Genomic DNA, 21,171 nt, shown 5'->3' on the forward strand with positions numbered 1-21,171 from the left:
GATTGATACATTTGTCTTTCAGTTTTACTAAAATAGTAAATGTAGTCCTGTGAGCTTTTTTGGATTTTTTAGATTTTTGTGGTCCTTTGGATTTTTTAGTTATTTTCAGTTATTTTAGAGTTATTTTATATGTTTGCTCTCTGCTCTATCAATTAGAAAAATTTTAAAGTCAATTTATTTCTAGGTTCTTTTACACTATGATATCACTAGTATTTGGTCTACCAAGCAAGTAACTTTAAAAACCTTTGTTGAGGACTTCCCTCATGGTTCAGTGGTTAAGAATCCACCTGCCAGTGCGGGGGACATGGGTTTGATCCCTGGTCTGGAAAGATTCCATATGCTGTGGGGCAACTAAAGCTGTGTGCCGCAACTACTGAGCTCATGCACTGCAACCAGCAAAGCCCACACTATAGTACCTGTGAGAGTGTTCTGTGACAGGAGAGGCCACTGCAGTGAGAAGCCCATACACTGCAACTAGAGAGAAGCCCCTGCTCACCACAACGCAAGAAAGTCCATGCGTGGCAATGAAGACCAAGCACAGCCAAAAATAAAACTGATTAAAAAAAAAAGAAAACGATCATCTACTGTATGCCTAGTGCTATGCTGACTATGATATATAATAATGATTAAATGTATGAGTTTTAAGTCAAAGAGACCTTGGTTTGAATCCTACTTCTATCAAATAAAAGTGCAGCCTTCTAGCAAGTTATTTGAAACTTTGATTTTCTCATCTGTTCTGTGGGGATGATAACACATACTTTAAAGGATTTTATGAAGACCAAATGACATGAAGTCTAAAATGTACTTAGGAGTATAAGCTCTAAATACATGTTATCTAAATTATATGATAATATTTACAGCTTAAATGTACTCTTTCCTGTCAGAGGCACCTGTAAAGGAAATGGAAACCTAAACTAATAGTTTCAGTTTTTTAGCATAGGAAACGCCTAGTGGATTCTGTTCTCATCTCAGGACCTCTATATAATGTTAAACATTTGCTGAGAATATGCAACGCATATAAACTTGTGCTGGGATTTAAGAGTGGTGAACAGATGGAGAGAATACATCCCTGCCCCTGTCCTCACATATGACCCATGTTGGATATGGTAATTCTCATTCTTGGTATCTTTTCAAGTGTCTCTTTCATTTAGCTTTAGTAACGATGTTAATCTAGTCCTTATGCAGCTTTCTTATGTGAAAAAAAATTATTAAAAAAAATGATGTAAGTGTATCCAAATGTTACCTAAGCCACTGTAAAATAAAAATAGTAACTGGAGGTTCTTACTTTGTTTACTAAACACTTGTTAATCCACTCAGTTCATTCAACCAACAGTTGAGCCCTTAACCCACACCAACTATTATTACAGGTGACAAAGAAAAAGGCAGCCCCTGACATCCAGGAGCTGGCCTGGTACTCTCACCTTGGCCTTGATGTTCTGCCGAACATTAAAAATTTCACACAACAGCAACATCAAATAAGGTCACTGTATGACTATCATGGATTATGGCAAAATCAAGACCATCTCATAATCCACCTGAACACAGACAAGACCTGAACGTGGTTCAAGCCACAGCAGTGACCACACATCCTCTTATCCTGATTACTATGTGTGACTGTGGATGCCTTCACAATTAACAGATTTAGCCTTACTGCTTCTATGGAAGACCAAGATATCCAACCATAGAATTATGCCCACTTCCTGACAGCTGCCAATTCAGAGAAAAATGTCCTCCCTTAAATTACTTAACACAAGCCCAGATCCTCTCTGTCCTTTCTAAAACTTACTCGACACCATCTTTTACTCATATACCCATGTACTCGGGTGTACATTCCCCCTCCCTTCAGCTGTGCTCCTGTGGTCTTTAGCTTGAGGACATTGCGATGGAAGGGAATACTGCTATAAATACGAGAGTGTCTGATTACCAAATCATTTCATATTGGGCTCAGAAAACCACACACCAGAAAAGCTTAAATAACAGCAACTTAATCAAGATAGAAAGTTTTCTCTTCTAAGGTAAAGAGTACAGAGGTGGTGCAGCAGCTCCAAATCAGGGATTCAGGCTCTTTCTGTCTTTCCCACCATTCTAGCACATGCCTTCAGATTCAGGGTCAGTTTATGGTTCCATACAATTCTGGGGGATGCTGCCAAGCATCCATATTCCAGGCAAAGGAAAGGAATAAAGAAAGCACAATAAGAGTGTGGCTCCTAACCTCACCAAATTCCTTCAAGAAGCCTTCCCGGAAATTCTACCCATACTTCTGCTTTCAGTTCACCAGACATGACTTGCAGAATCTAGTCACATTGTCACCACTATTTTCAAGGAAACCTGGGAAATGTTCTATTTAAATTGTACATATTGCCATCTGAATAACATCAGGGTTCTATTACTAAGGAAAGAGATAGGAATGGATACTGAATAATGTCTAGGACAAAATTATTGATGGGGTAGTTAGTATTGAAAAATTGCCTAGTTGGGTTAGTTCATGGTGAAAAAAGAAATTTCACCAACAAACAATGTACTCACAGCAGAAATGGCCTGATTTTGCTGTGAAATCATGGTATCATGGTATGAAGACATCATATAGTAGGAAAATATTGCACAGCTGAAAAACATAGAGTTTGCACATTTAAAAACAAGTAATGCTCTGGAAAGGGCTTCCCAGTTGGTGTTAGTGGTAAAGAATTCACTTTCCAAATGCAGGAGACACAAGAGACAAGGGTTCAATCCCTGGGTTGGAAGATGCCCTGGAGTAGGAACTGGCAACCCACTCCAGTATTCTTGCCTGGACAGTTCCATGAACAGAGGAGCCTTGTGGGCTACAGTCCATGGGGTCTCACAGAGTTGGACACGACAGCACACACATTCATTCTTCCAAGGCTCTGGAAATGTCATGCATCTGAAGTCAGCAGTACAAGCTATTTGCAATAGGACCTTAATACAAGGCTCACTCATGTTGCTTTCATCATTCTAAAAAAGTTTTGAATTCTTAAAGGCTTATCTGTCACAGTAAGCAGAGGTTCTCAAGTTATGAAATCAGTTAGAACAGTGTTCAATTATTTATCCCGATCCACAAATAGGCTTTGAAATTTTCTCATTGGATTCTCCAGTACTTTTTTCATTTGTGTCAATATTAATCATAAGAAAAATACAAAAGATCTTTGAGCAATTATGAAAGGTCAGATACTGTTCCAAGTGTCTTATGTGCATTATCACATTTAAACGTCACAACAATCCTATGATTAAGGTGTGGTTATCATCGTCTCCTTTTTTAGAGATTAGAAAGCTAAATCCACAAAAGCATTTAAATCATTTGACCCGTTGGTAAGAAATTGACTGTAGAGCATTGAAACATATACATTATCGTGTGTAAAATAGGTAGCTAGTGGGAATTGGATACACAGAGCTCAACTTGATGCTCTGTGACAGCCTAGAGGGATGGGAGGTGGAAGGCAGATTTAAGAGAGAGGGGACATATGTATACCTATGGCTGATTCATGTTGATGTATGGCAGAAACCAACGCAACATTGTAAAGCAATTATCTTTCAATTAAACATAAATAAATTTTAAAAAGAAGACAGTACTGAAATCCAGTAGTTTCAGCTTCAAATGTTACAGTCTTGACCTCTTCACTCTACCTCCTGGATTCCACCCAGCAGAGGACAGCACAAATGCAGGAGCAACTGTTTAAGGGTAAGGAAGGATGGGGAAAAGCAGACAGCTTCAGTGATCACTGTCTTTCAAAACTGACATCCTAATTGGAAAAAACAAAATAATTGATCATAGAAATCATGTCAAATCAGTTTGCTTGGAAAATCATTCTCTTGCCTTGGATTGGAGTTTTTAACGTAAAAAACAAAAAAGAAGTAATATTTGATCTTTGCACACATATTTAGAACATACAGAGAAGCAATGAATTCCTTAACCAGACTAACATTGTTGACATTCTTTCTATATCCTTTCAGAATGTTTCTGTTCATGTATATCTACATGTACCTATTTATATTTGATATGTATATAAATATTTGTAAATATATTATTAAAAGTTTCATACTGAACACAGTTTTATTAATGTTTTATACAAAAATGTTAATATATGTCTATAAAACTCTTTCTTGGTTTTACTCTTATAAGCCATGGATTTTTTAAAAAATGTAGACTTACACTCTTCTTTTCTCTTTCCTCTTATATGTGCTACCTTCCTAAATCTATGAATGCAAAATAAAGCCACAATACTTGTTTAGTTTTTTCCCAGTAAAATACCATTACAGTAATCATTTTGTGCAGGTTGCAATATTGTTAAGGAAAAAAACGAAGCAAATTTTATAAACATGTATAGACATATTTTCAAATCTCCAAATTACCAAAACTGAGAAACATAAAATTTTACATAGTTAATTTTTTAAAAGTTATATCCTTAACTATCTGGCAGTTAAAGTAACTTTTAAAAGTGCAGACTATATGCATTTCTTCAAATAAGTAATTTTAGGCAAAACATATCTTCAAAGTCTCGTTTTCCTTTTTCTATTTCAATAAATGTAAGAATTTTAGTAAATACTATTTTTAAGATGGAAACATTTGATCACATTTATATTTCTTAAAAAAATTCTTAAAAAATTTTTGCTATCATGTAACACTTCCCCACTATTATATTAGCTTTGCTCAGGCCAAGTGTACTGTTGAAAAGTCAAATATATTTTTTACAGTCACAAAAGATAGTGCTTGAGAATCTCAAAATTGTCTAGCAATTTGATATTAAAAGTATCTTCTTGGAATGTCTGCTACCTTAAGAAGTAACCAAAACTAATCATTTTTAGAGTTTCTGTGGAAGAAAGGAAATCTAGGAGTGAATCTTCAGCAAATGGCAAAATCATCTGGGAGCACATAAATCCAGGTGTGCTCAGTCATGTCCAGCTCTTTGCAGTCCCACGGACTGTAGCCACCAAGCTCCTCTGTCCATGGAATTTTCCAGGCAAGAATACTGGGTGGGATGCCATTTGCTACTCCAGGGACTCTTCCCTGCCCAGGGATCAAAGCCACTTTTATTGCTTCACTTGCTTTAGCAGGAGGATTCTTTACCACTAGTGCCACCTGGGAAGCCCAAAATCCAGATTTAGGATGAAAATATTGATTTCAGGAATATTACTAAAAATGTTTATAAAACATATGGCTATATTTTCAATTTTTCCTTATCCATGAGTTCCACGTGTATATGTATTTTTCAATATTACCTTCTTCTTATTCTGGTCACATAATTTCAGGGCATACATTCAGAAAGCTTTGGGAAGTATGACATACAAAGGTCATTTTATTTGTGATTTAATTTGTCCCTGCCTAGGACAGACTGTACATGAGTGGTCTACTCAACAAAATAGTATTTCCTTCACTTATGATCTTTAAAAACTGCTATTCTTACTGAACTCAGGGGGAAAAAAGCCTGTTGTGATCATGGGAAAATACAACAAAATCTATATGTAATACAACCTAGCTTTGTTAAAAATGCATGAATGCTTGAGAGACTATCTAAAGTGATAATAGAAACATCAAATATGTATCATTAATAATATTGCCATTGAATTACTAAATGTATGCATATGTTGTCAATTTTTTAAGTAAAAGAAGGCAAGTAACAGTCAATCCTAAAGGAAATCAACCCTGAATATTCATTGGAAGGATGGATGCTGAAGCTGAAGCTCCAATACTCTGACCACCTGATGTGAAGAGCTATTCATTAAGACCCTGATACTAGGAAAGTTTGAAGGCAGGAGCAGAAGGGGATGACAGAGGACTATCCAAGATGGTTGGATGACGTCACTGACTCAATGGACATGAGTTTGGGCAAGCTTGGGGAGATGGTGAAGGACAGGCAAGCCTGGCGTGCTGCAGTCCATGGGGCGGCAAAGAGCTGGACGGGACTAAGCTACTGAACAATAACAACAAGAGTTCCACATCTTTGAAAAAGTTCCACATCTAAAAAAAAGGTCATCACACAATATTGAATTTTTGATAACTGGAATGATAATTTATAAAATAAAATGCAAGAAGCTAAGGAAAGTAGAAATGCATTAAAGGAAGATTAAGCTCACACAACATATTTTTTAATTTTGGAAAAAATAAATTAAGGATATCATTATTTATTAACTAAAATTGGTAAACTATAAAAATCTTCTATAGGACTCTAATATACTTCAACCATTTGACCTTAGTATATTTTTAAGAAATAATAAAATGTCAGATCTTATCCTAAAATCCTAAATTCATAAAGGATTAACAGCACACCAAAATTATACATGCTTCCTAACTCAGTGTATGATGATGGTTATGGACATCTAGTTTTCTAATCTTACATTCAGAATTGAGTTAGTGAGAACCCATAATAATTTGGTGTAGATGTGACTCCATTCTTGTGAGACACTGAGTCTTGAAGGATTATATGCAAAGTGGATTTTTTCTTTTTCATATATTCAGACATATTACATTAAAATAGTTCCCTATTCATTACTAAATTGAAAGTATCCAAATTTGTAGGATGAGTTTCTTAGATATAAGATAAATGTCTTCATCTCACTTACATGCTTCCTTACATTTCTCCATCTTTTATGTTTCAAACAAATCTTCCATCTCTATGAGTATGCAGTCCCACTGTTTTATAATCTCTCTGAATGTACCTTGATTTTTTTTGCCTATGTATTCCTTAGTGGAGTAGTTCTTAATCAGAGGTACACACCAGAATTTTCCTGAAAGATTTTTTTTTTTTTTTTTTTAATACACAGGCCAGGTACTCACATCAGACATACTGAATCAAGAGAGGAAAATGGAGAGTAATTTTGTAAAGGTTCTCAGATGATTCCAATCAGCTAACCTTTGCTTAAGAACTAAAGACAGCTCTTGTTTAGCACTGCTAAGAAAGCTGTTTAAGAAATGATTAGTGGAATAGACTTTTCTACAATGTCCTAACATAGTCTACGTTTGAGGTCCAATTTAAGGCCTCTGTGTTCCTCATTCTTCTTGTATATGCCTGTCTCTGTTGTTCATTACTGCTTATGTCTATCTCCGTGTGTGTACGTGCTAAGTCACTTCAGTGGTGTCTGACTCTTTGCAACCCCATGGACTGTGGCCCTCCAGGCTCCTCTGTCCATGGGGTTCTCCAGGCAAGAATACTAGAGTGGGCTGCCATTTCCTTCTCCATAGGGTCTTCCTGACCCAGAGATCGAACCTGTGTCTCTTAGGTCTCCTGCATTGGCAGGTAGGTTCTTTACCACTAGCGCCACCTGGGAAGCTCACAAGTCTATCTCTGCTCTTAGATATTGTTATTATCATTCTATAGGATAATCCTCCCCATTTTATCCTGCCACGTTCCCTCTAGGGAGAAAATACGAACTACTTAAGTGTAGGGGCTTCCTTGTGCTTCTTCATCTCATCTTCCACCATTCAAGTTCTCTACATCACACATTCTATTTCCTTTCTAGCACTTTCACTACCTAAATTTATTTTGTGTATTGTTTCTTTGGTTACTGTGTGTTTCTCTTTAACAGAATGTAAAGACTTTAAAAATAAGGACACTGACTAATTTAAAGTTCTAACGCAATATCTAGTTCTCAAAATATACTTGATGAATAAATGAACTACCTAGAGGACTGATTTTGGCACATGTATCAATGTATATTGTGTTTACTTAGTTCCCACTGTATCAAATCATTTATGACTTTCAGTCCCATCTTCTGGTCCTTGCTCTGGAAGAGTCATCATGTGAAGGATACAAAGAGCAAGAAATTTTATTTCATTCTGTCAAATTAAAACAATCAAGTTCATTAAAGTTCTCTTGAAGGAACTAGAAATTACATATTCTTTAGAGTGGATATTTTCAAAATGAAAAGTAGAAAATTATAGACATCTAAATGGAGCTAATGCATCTGTTAATAATACGTGAACTGTTGCTTATATTTCAGAGAATTTCTTAATTTTAGTTTGAGAGTTCATATGTTGACTCATAAAAATGACCATGATGTAATATTTACTCAGACCCTGACGCTATTTGTAAAATTTCAAAATCAGCTATATGAACAAAAACTAATTCTACTGTGGGTTCTATAGAATATCTTTTAGCAGAGTCAAAGTGAGTTTCTTTCCACTCTACGTATAAAATATCATCAGGCTCTAGATACTAGGCACCAAAAGAGTGTGTGACTCGCTAGGAACATTTGCCTTTGGGGCTGCCTTTAATATCAAACAAATGAAGGAATTATTAATTTATTAGGATAAAAAGAGTTACTTCTCTACTTGAATTTTTTGAAATTACTCCTCCTGGTCTCAACTTAGCAATCAGAATGTAAAGAATCCCACATTTATATGGGGTTGGTTTCTTTCTCATGCATGTATTCCTGAATGCCATGAGTCATCAAGGGGTGCTGCCTTTGTGATGCAACTATTATGACACCACATGATATCCTGTGATGCACCATAATGTCAAAATGCTTAATCTTAATGTGAAGTGGGTACAAAGTTCACGGCTTGAACGTATTGGAGGAGATTACTGATCACTTACTCTGTGAGTAGCTACATTTCTAAGGGTCACTTAGTTCTTCAGTGTGATTAATATAGTGTAACTATCACAATGTTAAGGTTAATAATATTTAATAACAGTCAAGTTTATTTATTGTGTACTCACTACAAGTAGGATCTGTGCTATTGTTTATGTATCTTACCTAATCTGCTTAACGGCATGTGGGTATCTTTATTCTTATTTTCAGATGAGGAATCCAGAGTCTTTCAGATATTAAGTAATTTACTATATGGTGGAATTTGTATATGAAAACTCAATTGGTTTGAATCTTAAGTTGATATTAAGCACTCAGTCCCTATGATGCTATGTTATGTTCCACACCAATGTAAATTACCACCCTCTAAATTTCCAACTGGAAAAAGACAAGACAATTTCCAATGTAAAGAGCCCACTTTCACTTCAAAGTGAAACACTTTTGATGATAGGTGTGCACAACTTGCATTCACCTCAATAAGAAGAAGGGCTTCCCTGGTGGTTCAGCTGGTAAAGAATACGCCTGCAATGCAGGAGACCTGAGTTTGATCCCTGGGTTGGGAAGATCCCCTGGAGAAGGGAAAGGCTACCCACTCCAGTATTCTGGCCTGGAGAATTCCATGGACTGTATAGTCCATGGGGTCACAGAGTCAGACACGACTGAGCTACTTTCACTTTCACTTTCAATAAGAAGAAAGTAAGAAGAGAGGAAGAGAAAGATGAGAACAAAATCAAAACCTATGAGAGCAGAAAGATATACCAGCCTAGGCAACAATCTGCATGCTAAACAAAATCTCCACCATCTTTTGAAATCTGCTGGTAAGAATGTGAGTCTCTCTGAATCACAGTCACCTCATCCACCAAAAAAGATGACCATGCAGGCCCCTGCTTCACCCTGGAATGGGCAGGGTCATCTTTCTCATCTTATTTTCCACTCTTGGTCACACCTTGTCTTCAGGTATTCTTTTCATTTACACTTGCTTCTGGGAAGACCATTGAGTGACCTCTCCGTCTTTCCACAATGCTCTCCATGATACACAGAACAAAACTAAACTGCATCCTGGTTTTTCATGGCACTCAATCCTTCTTATCTGATATAAAAGACCTACTTTACTCTGCATCTGACTTTCACCTCCTTGAGCTACTGGGAACTGGTCATCATTTAATTATCTCCCTGCATAAAACAGAAAACAAGTGAAATACACAAAATATGGTCTCAACAAATGTCCAATAGAAGCAAAGGCATGAGTCATGACTCTATTTTATCCTACTAAATGTAAAGTACTATTTAGCCTACATTATTATGACATGTCATTAAAAAATATATAACTTTTTAAAAAGTTTCCCAGAATTAGGACACGTACCACTGTGACCGACATTCCTAAAAAGAACTGTTTTACTGGAACAGTCACGGAAGAGACAGATACCTTCAGGACAAAGAAATACTTAGAACAATGCTTTTTTCTCTTCTTCAAGTCATGAAAAATCAAGTTCTGGAGTTGTCTCCATGTAGAAGTTAGTCAAATTAATCAATCTCTCCCTCTCTCTTCACTTCATCTGCTTGTCATGATTAAAATGCCCTGCTAGGTTCTAAATGGACTCTTAAAGCTGGCTCATTCTGTCTTGGGATTCCAGAAGCAAAATCTTGGCCACCATTCTTCGTCATCCAATCCCAATATGCTATCAGCAGAGACTATTCCTTTAGGTTAAATATTATTCTCCTGTAGAAATTCTCTTTTCAAAGAGAAGTTTAGTCTAAATCCTTTTATCAGAGTGGAAAGAGAGTTTAAGAGTGAGATGAGGTTGAAGATGAATCTGTCTGGCTCCTGCCATGACCAGCTGTGTGAAGTCCTCCCTGCCTTGTAAAGCTGACATTTGTCCCTCTTGTAAAACAGGGAAGATGATACTTAGACCTCCCTAGGTTTTGAGTGAGGTGGTATTGGTAATATTTTTAGTGTATTGTTCTGCCAAAAAAAAAAAAAAATCAATAAATAATAATTTTGACAAGGATGGGTCCCTGGGCCACAAAAATAAATTGGACGGGAGGTGGTTGGAAATTCTGACCACTTCACAGTGGGTGGGGAAGGGCCTCCGGGTGAGATAAGGTAAATAAAGCAGCTTCTCATTAGGAGGTGGGCTCTGTAGTCATATTATGACCGTTATTGTTAAAGACATCGGACCATTGTTAAGTCACTCCTGATCTTAAGGTACTTCAACATTTTAAAATGGAATTTTTTCTAGGTAATTCCTGTCTGTGGTAACACTAAGATCAACCAAAGTATATTCTGAGGATTTTCAGATGTGTTGAATGTTCGGGACTTCTGAATGTCAGCTCCTAGCTCCCAAACTCCACTCCTGTCCCTTGTATGGATCTGGTAATTTTTTTTTTTTTTTCAGCTTGCAGCGAGAGGTTTAATTTTCACTTCCTTCCAGCGGCTCTCTGCGCTCTCAGGAGGTGGGGCGCCTGGCATCCGTGTGTGGTTTTCGGGTAGTAACTTCTTCCCGGGAGGCCGCCCGCCTCCACCCTCCGCCGCGGCGTGACGTCACGGGCGATGCCCGGGTCCCCGCCCGGCCTATAAAGCGGCAGGTGCGCGCAGCACCTCCGGAATGTTCGCACACCTGGTGCCCTAGCCTGAGCCCAGGGATCGCGAGGCGAGCTCCAGGAGCTGCCTCCAGTACCCCAGGCTGGCCGGGCCTGCGAGCTCGGCCACGCGGCCCCCAGCGTCCCAGCTCTCGGCCACCACCGCCTCTTCCCGCCTGCAGCTCCCGGCCGAGTTGCCCCAGAGACCGCGACGCCGCCGCTCCGAGGGACCAATGAGAGCCCCGCTGCTGCCGCCGGCGCCCGTGGTGCTGTCGCTCCTCATCTTTGGCTCAGGTGAGGACATCCCGGCTCTGAGCTGCCCGGAGCTTCTCCCACAGAGGCCAAACTGGTCGCCTCTTGGATTTTGCTGCTTATTCTTAAAAAAAAAAAAAAGAAAGCAGCCCCTGGGTGTCCCCCGACTCTGTCCGATGGGAGGTAATCGACATACCGGCCCCTCCTATGGAGGCTGAAAAAACAGGCCGGGTGTCTTAGAGGTTCCAGGCCAGCAGGAGGGTGCCTGAGAATCTTTGTACTCTCACTTTAGTCCAGAGGAAGGGGAGTTTAGAGATCCTGTAATCCATACCCTTCCTTTTACAGCGGTAAAGTGATTTCTAGAGATCTTGCAGAAGAGAAGTCCCAGACCAAGGAGTCCTATCTCCTACCTAAATTCTCCGTCTCCTCTGTCAAGTGATTTTGTTTTTACCATTCTAGAGGGCCTGGCATCGTCCCAGGAAGAGGTTCTACTTAAAAGCACCACTCTGACACTGTTTTGAGACCTAAAGAATCCGCCTGCCAAGTAGGAGACGAGGGTTCAAGCCCTAGGTTGGGAAGATCCCCTGGAGAAGGAAATGATAACCCACTCCAGGATTGTTGCCTGGAAAATTCCTTGAACAGAGGAGCCTGGCTTGCTACAGTCCATGGGGTCGCAAAATACTCCTATAAGATTTAGCCACTAAGCAACAAACGATAAAGCAGGGGCTTGAAACTGGCCCCCAAGTCTTACCTAGTCCCTAGTTTCTTCTCTATGTGAGGGCAATAATAAGAAACAATGACAGTAAGAAAATTTATTACCAACTACTATTCATATTACTTTTTACATTTGATATGCATACTCTTTTTAAAAAGGTACTGCATGTGTTAAAAAGATATTGGGTTTATCTCTAGAATCTGTTTATTAAAATGGAACAGGTAACATTCTATTGTATATATATATATATGAAGTTATGGTCATATTTAGATGTTACCTCTTAAATAATTATATTACATTAATTTGCCTATTTGGTGGGTTTTTGATGTGGAAATTAATGTAGATTATCTGTGGAAAAGAAAACCTAAATAAAAGAAGCTCTGTAATTGGGACAGTTGAGTTTGCTTGTTGGCAGAGTATGAAGCAGCTTTCATAAGTGACTCAATCGCAAACAATAACACATGTGCCGTCACTGCTTTGAAGATAAACACTCCTCCCGAACAGAATTGACTGGAGAGAAAAGGCACCCCGCTTTACTTTTTCTTTTCTTCTCTTATTCTCGCTCCCATAGCCCATTATACTGCTGGATTAGACGTCAATGACACCTACTCTGGAAAAGGGGAACCATTTTCTGGGGACCACAGTGCTGACAGATTTGAGGTGACCTCAAGAAGTGAGATTTCCTCTGCAAGTGAAACGCCTCCTGGTGGCGAACTGTCCTCCGTGATCGACTATGACTATGCAGAAGAGTATGATAATGAACCACAGATATCTGGCTATATTGTAGATGATTCAGTCAGAGGTGAGTAGAGGAGAAGGTGACAGTATAGCCTATAAGATATGTGGTTTGTATGAGCAAAGCTGCTTCAAGAAAAGCCTCTCCAAGATCTTCCAGTGGCTTTCTTGTGTGTATGACTGTTGTGCATCCTGCTAGTTAAGCTGGAAACTGAGATAGAAGGAGCTTTTAGTAGGCACAACTTTTGTGTCTGGAGCTCTAACAAACGTTTCATGTCTGGTAAGTCTAATCTTCACAACTTTATAAAGTAGGAATTGTTATCATTTTACAGATGTGATAACTGAAGCTTAAGAAGGTTAAGCACTTTGCCCAAAGTTCCACAGCCAGAATGAGAAACTCCAATCTGTTGGATTTCAGATACTCTGCCACATGACCACTCCCCGATGTGAAAAACCAATGTAGACATCAACCAACCCTATATACTTTATATCAGCTTTTATAGCCACTCCCCACCACCATTTTTCTCTAAATAACTGCAGTTGGACACAAATAGGGCTTCCCTCATAGCTCAGTTGGTAAAGAATCTGCCTGCAGTGCAGGAGACCCAGGTAAGGGAACAGAAAGATGTAATGGGAAAAGAATGATTGGATCTTAGCACTGTGTATTGTGTTGCAACATTGGCATTAGTAATATCACTTTCTGGAAATATTAAAGAACAAATATGCATGGATTTTATGTCACTAACATCTCTGTTTAACCCTAAATCTCAATTGTCGGTTAAATAATAGTGACCTATAATTTCTTCTCTTCTGCTGTTACCTGATTTTTCAAAAAGAGCATTTACTTAAAATGAGGGTACCAGAGTAAGAGGTCACTATTGTTCATTACTCTCATATTACTTTGGAGTTTGAGGGCAGATGAGGTCATCAGTAAATCAAATCTAAATATCCTAGGAGCATCCATTATGAAGGCAGGGTTTAAAGCGTCCTCTTTCCTGATCTTAGTTTCCCTGACTCCTCCCCTCTGTCTAGCTCCCAGAACTGGTGAAGGAATAGCAAGTGATAACATGAAGACAGTGGCAGGTGGGAAAAGTTTTATCAAACACTCCATTTTCCTCCCTTGCTCCACACCTCCCTTATGTGCTTTTACATAAGGTGGGAAAGGGGTCCATTTCTTATTTTGGGAGGGGGATGAGATGAGACCATTAAGACTCTAGAAATTTTTCTCTTAAAGATGTTTCAAGTTGGCATTTCATAAGGCCAAATGAATTGATGGTGATGAATGAAAATGGTTAGGGGCCAAAATTACAATACACTGTAAAATACAGTGAAAATTGCTCCATGAAGATAATGTCTATTGTAGCACTTCAGCATAGTGACTGTCTCTGTTTAAAATTTGTAATGTATCTGTAAAGTGCTGTAATATCGATTTAAACTGTCTCTGTTAGAGGAACTGTTCTAATTTGGGGTACTTTTCTTATCATCAGAGGGAAGTTTCAACACAAAAATTGCATAGCCACCTATTAAACATTGCTCCTAATTTGACTATTGTTAATGTTGATATAATGACTGCTAAAATACTCAAAGTATTTAATTTTTCATTACCTTAATCACAGGGCTCCAGCTTTGCTACCCTTCCTTATGTTTCTAGAGTTCTCTATTTACTGAGCACTGCAGAACCATTTTGACTAACTTTATTATGACTTTATGACTCTTTTCTCTGGGTTCACTAAATACTTGCTCAGATAAACCTATGCAGAGATTAGGTAAGACAAAATGCACAGCTCTAACATAGAAACTCCTCCTTCCTATGTTTAATGTGTGGGTAAACTATACCCTGCATAGCTATAACACTGAACAAAGGTTTCTGTGAATCTGAAGAGTTAGGATGAACCCATGAAGCATCAAGTACAAATATTTCTGGACTCTGTTTTTCAAATAGATTGATTATAGAAATTAGCCCCCAGAAGGTATCAATTAATTATAATCTGTTGTAATCTGGGAGTTGAAGAAAGTTAACTCTAATGTATAATTCTGTTCTTTTCACCTCAGGTAATAACACACCAATTCCCAACTATGATAGCACAAGACTGATATGAGTAAAGAAAATCATCAAATATACTCAAACCCCACTTAGAGAAAACATAATGTAATTGGGTATTAATAGGCTTTAACATTCCAGCACTGCCATTTTCTAGCTACTGTTTTAGTGCAATTTACTTGTCTTTACTCGACTCTACTTTTTCTCATCTGTATCATGTGGATAGTAACAATACATTCAACTGTAATTTGGGTTTAATTAAATTAATGCTTGTTACCAAGAACCTGGTATGAATTAAAGTAAAAACAAATGTTTAAAATATTTCATGGATTTTCTTAGACAAGTAACTCCTATTATTCCTGTTATCAGTAGTAGTAATACTGATACAAATAAATCAAAATATGTTTTTAAGCTAATAAAATAACAAATGTGTTCAGATTCTAAGTGCCACATAATACAGATATTGTCTTTGTTCAATTATTGTATATGAGTTGTGTTAAAAAATGAGACTGATACGGCTGTTACCCTGTGAACTTACTGCTAGGACATTTTTCTCTCATGTCTTCAAAATGGTGTTACACGTGAAGAGAGACTTTTGTCAATAGATCTTTTCTTTTTTATTTTTTTAGTTGAACAGGTAGTTAGGCCTAAGAAAAACAAAACGGAAAGTGAAAAGACTTCAGATAAACCCAAGAGAAAGAAAAAGGGAGGCAAAAATGGAAAAAATAGAAGAAACAGAAAGAAGAAAAATCTGTGTGATACAGAATTTCAAAATTTCTGCATTCATGGAAAATGTACATTTTTAGAGCAACTGGAAACAGTATCATGCCAGTAAGTTACCCTAAATCATATGGAATTCTATATTTCTAACACTGTGTATGAAACCCCTAGTTGCAGAAAACCATTTGTGTTTTTTTTCAATGTATAAACCAAGAGTTGGCAAACTTCCTTAAAGAAGGAGATATGAAATATTTTGGTTGTTGTGGGTCAAGATTATGTACGGTTATCATATAACCAATTAAAACATGGCCATTTAAAACTGTTAAAAAAAAAAAAAAAAAAACATTTTTCAGCTTGCGTGCTATAAAAGACCTAGCAAATGGCCAGATTTGACCCGTGGGCAATAGTTTGCTGAACCCTGGTGGAAATCATCATTTCGCAATATATATTTTACAAAACCTCTTGATAAAAAAGGAACTAAGGTAGTTTTCACTTAATGTTGTTCTTGCTTCCTTCTCCCTAAAAGCTGCTAGCACATTAAATGGTAGTGGAATGTATTAGCTGCATAACAAGCCACTGAATTCATCAGTTGGTCATACAAGGAGCACAAAGAATGAAAAGGCGTGTCCTCTTGGAATATCACACTCAGACTAATCTCAACTTGTTCTTATACTAATACACCTTAGGCGCGAATGCATTCTACAGCTCATCATTTTGAAATACAAATAAATGCCTGGACTGATTTTTTGAATGCTAGAATTAATGATGGTTTGTGATCTGGAAAGTAAATGTGATTATTGGAATCTTTTCAGTGATTATAATTTTAAAATGTGGGTTCTTTGCAGATGTTATCCAGAGTACTTTGGTGAACGATGTGGGGAAAAGTCCATGAAGACTCAGAGCATGGTCGACAGCGATTTATCAAAAATTGCTTTAGCAGCTATAGCTGCTTTCGTCTCTGCCATGACCTTCACAGCTATTGCTGTTTTTATTACAATCCTGTAAGTAAGGCATGTCTTTAAAATCCCTAATAAAGTAATGCCAGGTTGATTTTTTTCAGGATTTCTATCTCAATGTGGTATCATATTTTACGTGAGTTATTCTATTAGTGGTACGTGATATTTGGCCGTATCTTTACCCTTCATTGACAATTCACAGAATATGGTTAAATGTATTCCTTTGGCCACCATTGAAACTTAATATATGAACCCCTTTTCTTGAACTTAAAAATTGATGGTTTTGTTTCATGTTATATGTCTGCTCATGGCTACTTCTGAATCTCAGATTGTTAATATCTTCTATTAGTATATTATGCTTAAGCAAGCTTCCCCAGAAGCTAATAGGAACTAGGTTGTCAGAGACATTGCTTTGATACTAAAAAGTCACAAAGAGCTTCAAGCCAGGAGCCAAGAAAAGATGTCTTCTGCTTCTGTCAGAATGCAAAATTCTGAGTTAGGAATTTGATAGCATGGTACTGACTTATTCGAGCTTATGCCTATTTTGTTATTGTCAAATGAAGTATGGGAATTCAATTACTAAAAAAAAAAAAAAAGTTTCCTCCATATGGCATGGCGTAGGAAGCAGGGACAATTCTATTACTGTTTCATTCTAGCAGTATCTTCCCTGTGCTCATAATAACAGATCACTTACTTCACTTCATGACCAATGAATGTTTGAACTAGACTGTCCTAGGTAGTAGCCACTGGTGGGTATGTAAAAATGGCATTGTCTGTCAAACAAAAGTCAGTAGATTAAGGAGCTTCAGGGAGGGTGTGAATGGCTCTGTAATGACTCATGTGCTACTGGAGCTTGGGAAAAGCAAGACTCATTATTCTAATTTTAGGTCTTGGTAAATTACTTTTAACAACTGGATTGTATACATGATCTACTACTCCTGCCATTCAGGAAACAAGGAATTATCTTCTGTCATTGTTTACTATTATTTTAAACTCATATCAGCTAATGATAAAATGCCAGGTAAAACACAATTTTATGATGCACGTAAAGTTTGATGTGTGGTTTAAATTTGTTTTGCACATCCGAGAAATTATTTCAGTCTGTTGGTACCTCAAGCCCGATATGATATGCCAGTGTGTTTAGGAAAAATACACTCAGACACCATTATTATTTGACGTAGAATGACAGAAGAAGAAACTGCCAGTTAGGGAAGATGTTTTGAAAGAATTATTCAAAAACTCATAATTATTCAAATTGAAATATTTAATAATCCTTTGGAAAAGTATGGAAAAGCTTTGTCATGTTTTCCTTTTCTCTTGTATTCTTCCCTGTATTTGAAACACATCGCAAATACCAGCCTAAGACACAGTTGCTGCTTTTACATAACTGAAATCAGTTTTTTCCCAAACATCACAACAAAAGTTCTTAAGATTTTAATAATAACATTTAGTAGATAAAAAAGCTAATAAAAATTGAATTGCTTGAGCAACACTAAAACATTTCAGACCATTGAGTTTTTTGAGTATCAGGTAGCAATAAATTAGAAATATTTATTATATTTAGAAATAAAATCAATTTGTTTTTAAGCCTGTATATAAAAAAACAAAACCTAAGCATTTACATTAGTTTGTACAGCCCTTCTGTGGTAAAACTATACTATCTTCTTCCAGCTGTGCCTGCAATTGTGCTGTTTCGGGGAAAAATATGGATATGTTTCATGCCTTCTAAAAGTTTGCATCCCAATGCACATTTGTTTAAATCTCAGAATATGTTTATATAAAATCAACATAAAGATTCCCTTAAAAGAACATTGTGATACTTTTTACCTGGGTTTAGTTTTTTGGGTTTGGTGGAGTGGTCCTTAAATGTATAGTGGTCCATAGGACTCATGAAAGAAATTCCCTGTGCTCATGAAACCCCAGTCAATGTATATATGAATAGAACTTTGATGATAGTAGAATATCTTGTTCTCTGAAGGCTTCGAAGACGATACCTCAGGGGATATGAAGGTGTCGCTGAAGAACGAAAGAAACTTCGACAAGAAAATGGAAATGCACATGCTGTAGCATAACTGAAGGTATTATTGCAGGTTGGAGTTTTAAAAGATATCTTTAAATAATATTTTACAATTTTAAAAATATAACGTCTATTATCTGAAGAAAAATGAGAAAAGCAAGTTTTCTTAATGGTACACTATGAACATTGGCTACACAAAGGTGTTATTCTTTCAGCTTGAGTTGCAGTTCCATACTGAGAACGGACCATGTCCTTACTATGCCAAGGGATAGAAAAGTGAAGGAGACACAAATTCTGTTCTCAAAGAGCTTAGTGTTTTGAAGATAGAAAAAGATGCAAGAAACAAGAATATCAGGGGGAGTAAAATATATGTCATAAAAAAGGAACTAATGGAATATGAGGAGTTTCCAGCAAAGGAGAGATAGAATCCAGTGGGCTGCATTTAGGGAGCAGAAAAAGATGCGATAGAGGATGGCATTGGAAGTGAGCCTCAAAGAACTGATGAGACTGGGACATGTGATTATAAGTGGAAAGGAAGATCAATAGTGTGAGATGGGCTAGATTATTTTAGAAAGGTTTGAAAGATGACCTAGTTCTAATGGTGTTGGAGGAGATAAGGTTGAACTGATAGGCTGAGCTCACATGGTGGAGAGCCAACATCAGGGCACCTGCACTACAAATGTGAGGAAGTAGAAACACCAGTGGGATATCCTTGCACAGAAAAGAAGCAGGAATGGAGAGGGGCTCACACTTGAGAGGTAACTTGGTTAGTGTACAGATTGTAGTTCCTATTTTTTTAAAAAAAATTTTTTTTGTAAAGAGAGAGAGCTGAGCATGTTGTATGGAGAAAGTATGGAGAGGGATATTTCGTTGACAACTAAAGTCAACAGCTGATGAAGCAAACTTCCACAGGAAGGGGGAGGCAAGGAGATCAAGGACGCTCTTAATGTCAGTCAAAAGAAGGAACTCCATTTCCTCAGACATTTTGGAAAGAGGTCACATCCTCAAGTTATTGGTGGCCAAAAAGTATGTTAGGATTTTTCCGTACAATCTTACAGAAAAACTCAAATGCACTTTTTGGCCAGCCCAATATTATTTTTTGCCTTCGATTGTTTTAAGAATTACTTGAGATACTTGCTAAACATGCACATTTCTAAGCCAAATCCTAAATCTACTAAGTCTGCGATTCCATCTTTTATTAACATTCCAGATGCTTGAAGAACACTATCTTTAGCATTGGTTAAGTACAGGCATTGTGTTCTGAGCCTATTACAGAATTAGCTCAGTAAGTCATGAAATAGATAATTATCCATGCCAGTGCTATACTCAATACTTATTCATCAAAAGTTATTAATGAATTGGCTTAATGTTCTGAAGCTAAAGTCACCAGCATGAATAAGAGTTTATTTTTGGTTGTTTAGTGCAATTGAAATTTCTCAAAGGAGGTCCGGAATGACTTTAGGAAAAGGAATATGCTGTGTTGGCATATTGTGGCTACCTATTAACTGGTAGCTACTATTATTATGCCCTTGGTACTAATTATCCTAAATTAACTGTATATCATAAATATACTGAGCCACTTAATCTTTGTTTTTAATTATGTCCGCTTCATGGATTTGGTTAGGAAAACTATTTCTCATCACTATTCTCAGTGCTGCAATTTTAATAAACAGAATTTGATGAAACAGGTTTGAACACACAGTCTTCTACCCAAGTATGCATATAACTGAAGCAGATGTGAAAGACAGATTCAAGTCAGAAGGGCTAGTTTGTCTCTGAAAAGCTTTTAGCACTTTCCACAAGACATCCTAGGGGAAAAAAAAAATTGGCAGAAATTCTGATTGATGATTATTCTTTGACCTTATCTCAAAGCTATGTTGGAATTGGGCTGTCTTTAACAGTTCATTTTATTTTCCAACAGGGTATCAGATCGGAGTCACTGCCAAGTCACAGCTGCAAGTGATACATTGGTTCTTCTTTTCAGCAAATCCCAAGAAAACAGAACCTTTTCGTTCTGATGGTTTTAAACTTTCAATTGTCACTTTTTAATGCTAAGTCTTATTTCTGTACATAAAGATGCATGGAGATAAAAACTATTTTTTCAAGTTGTAAATAATTTATTTAATATTTAATGGAAGTGTATTTATTTTACAGTTCATTAAACTTTTTTTTTAATCAAACAGATTGAGAGTTTGAATGTGACTTTTGAGATTGTAAGACTTTAGGGTATTTGTCTAACATTTAAATGATCATTTTAAAAGGAGTTCCTTTCCTTTTTTTTTTTTTTTTTTTACTGTTTTGATGTTTATTTTCAAAACTTAACTGTTTTCTTAGAAAGTACTCTTAATGGGAAAATTATTAACTAGAGTCACTTAAAGTGAAGTCGCTCAGTTGTGTCTGACTCTTTGCAACCCCATGGACACCAGACACCAGGCTCCTCCGTCCATGGGATTTTCTAGGCAAGAGTACTGGAGTGGGTTGCCATTTCCTTTTCCAGGGAACTTCCTGACCCAGGGATTGAACCCAGGTCTCCCACACTGTAGACAGATGCTTTACCATCTGAGCCACCAGGGAAGTCACTTAGTCCTCCCACAAATACTGATGTCCCAAACTTCTC

At 37.2% G+C, this 21,171-nt stretch overlaps 1 protein-coding gene across 2 annotated transcripts; it reads left to right on the forward strand.

Moving 5' to 3' along the window:
- Window positions 1–11,084: 11,084 nt before the first annotated feature.
- AREG (amphiregulin) lies at window positions 11,085–20,686 on the forward strand. 2 transcript variants are annotated; one of them, XM_005891256.2, is made up of 6 exons: window positions 11,085–11,412; window positions 12,657–12,887; window positions 15,491–15,692; window positions 16,427–16,582; window positions 18,516–18,627; window positions 20,476–20,686. In XM_005891256.2, exons 1-5 carry the CDS (start codon window positions 11,352–11,354, stop codon window positions 18,607–18,609), a joined length of 744 nt encoding a protein of 247 aa, XP_005891318.1. In that variant the 5' UTR covers window positions 11,085–11,351; the 3' UTR covers window positions 18,610–18,627; window positions 20,476–20,686. The 2 variants fall into 2 exon arrangements, with proteins under 2 accessions (XP_005891318.1, XP_014332321.1); XM_014476835.2 differs by having other exon boundaries at window positions 11,086–11,412; window positions 18,516–18,615.
- Window positions 20,687–21,171: the final 485 nt, after the last annotated feature.

This window comes from Bos mutus, chromosome 6 (assembly GCF_027580195.1).
Source record: "Bos mutus isolate GX-2022 chromosome 6, NWIPB_WYAK_1.1, whole genome shotgun sequence".
Taxonomy (NCBI): domain Eukaryota; kingdom Metazoa; phylum Chordata; class Mammalia; order Artiodactyla; family Bovidae; genus Bos; species Bos mutus.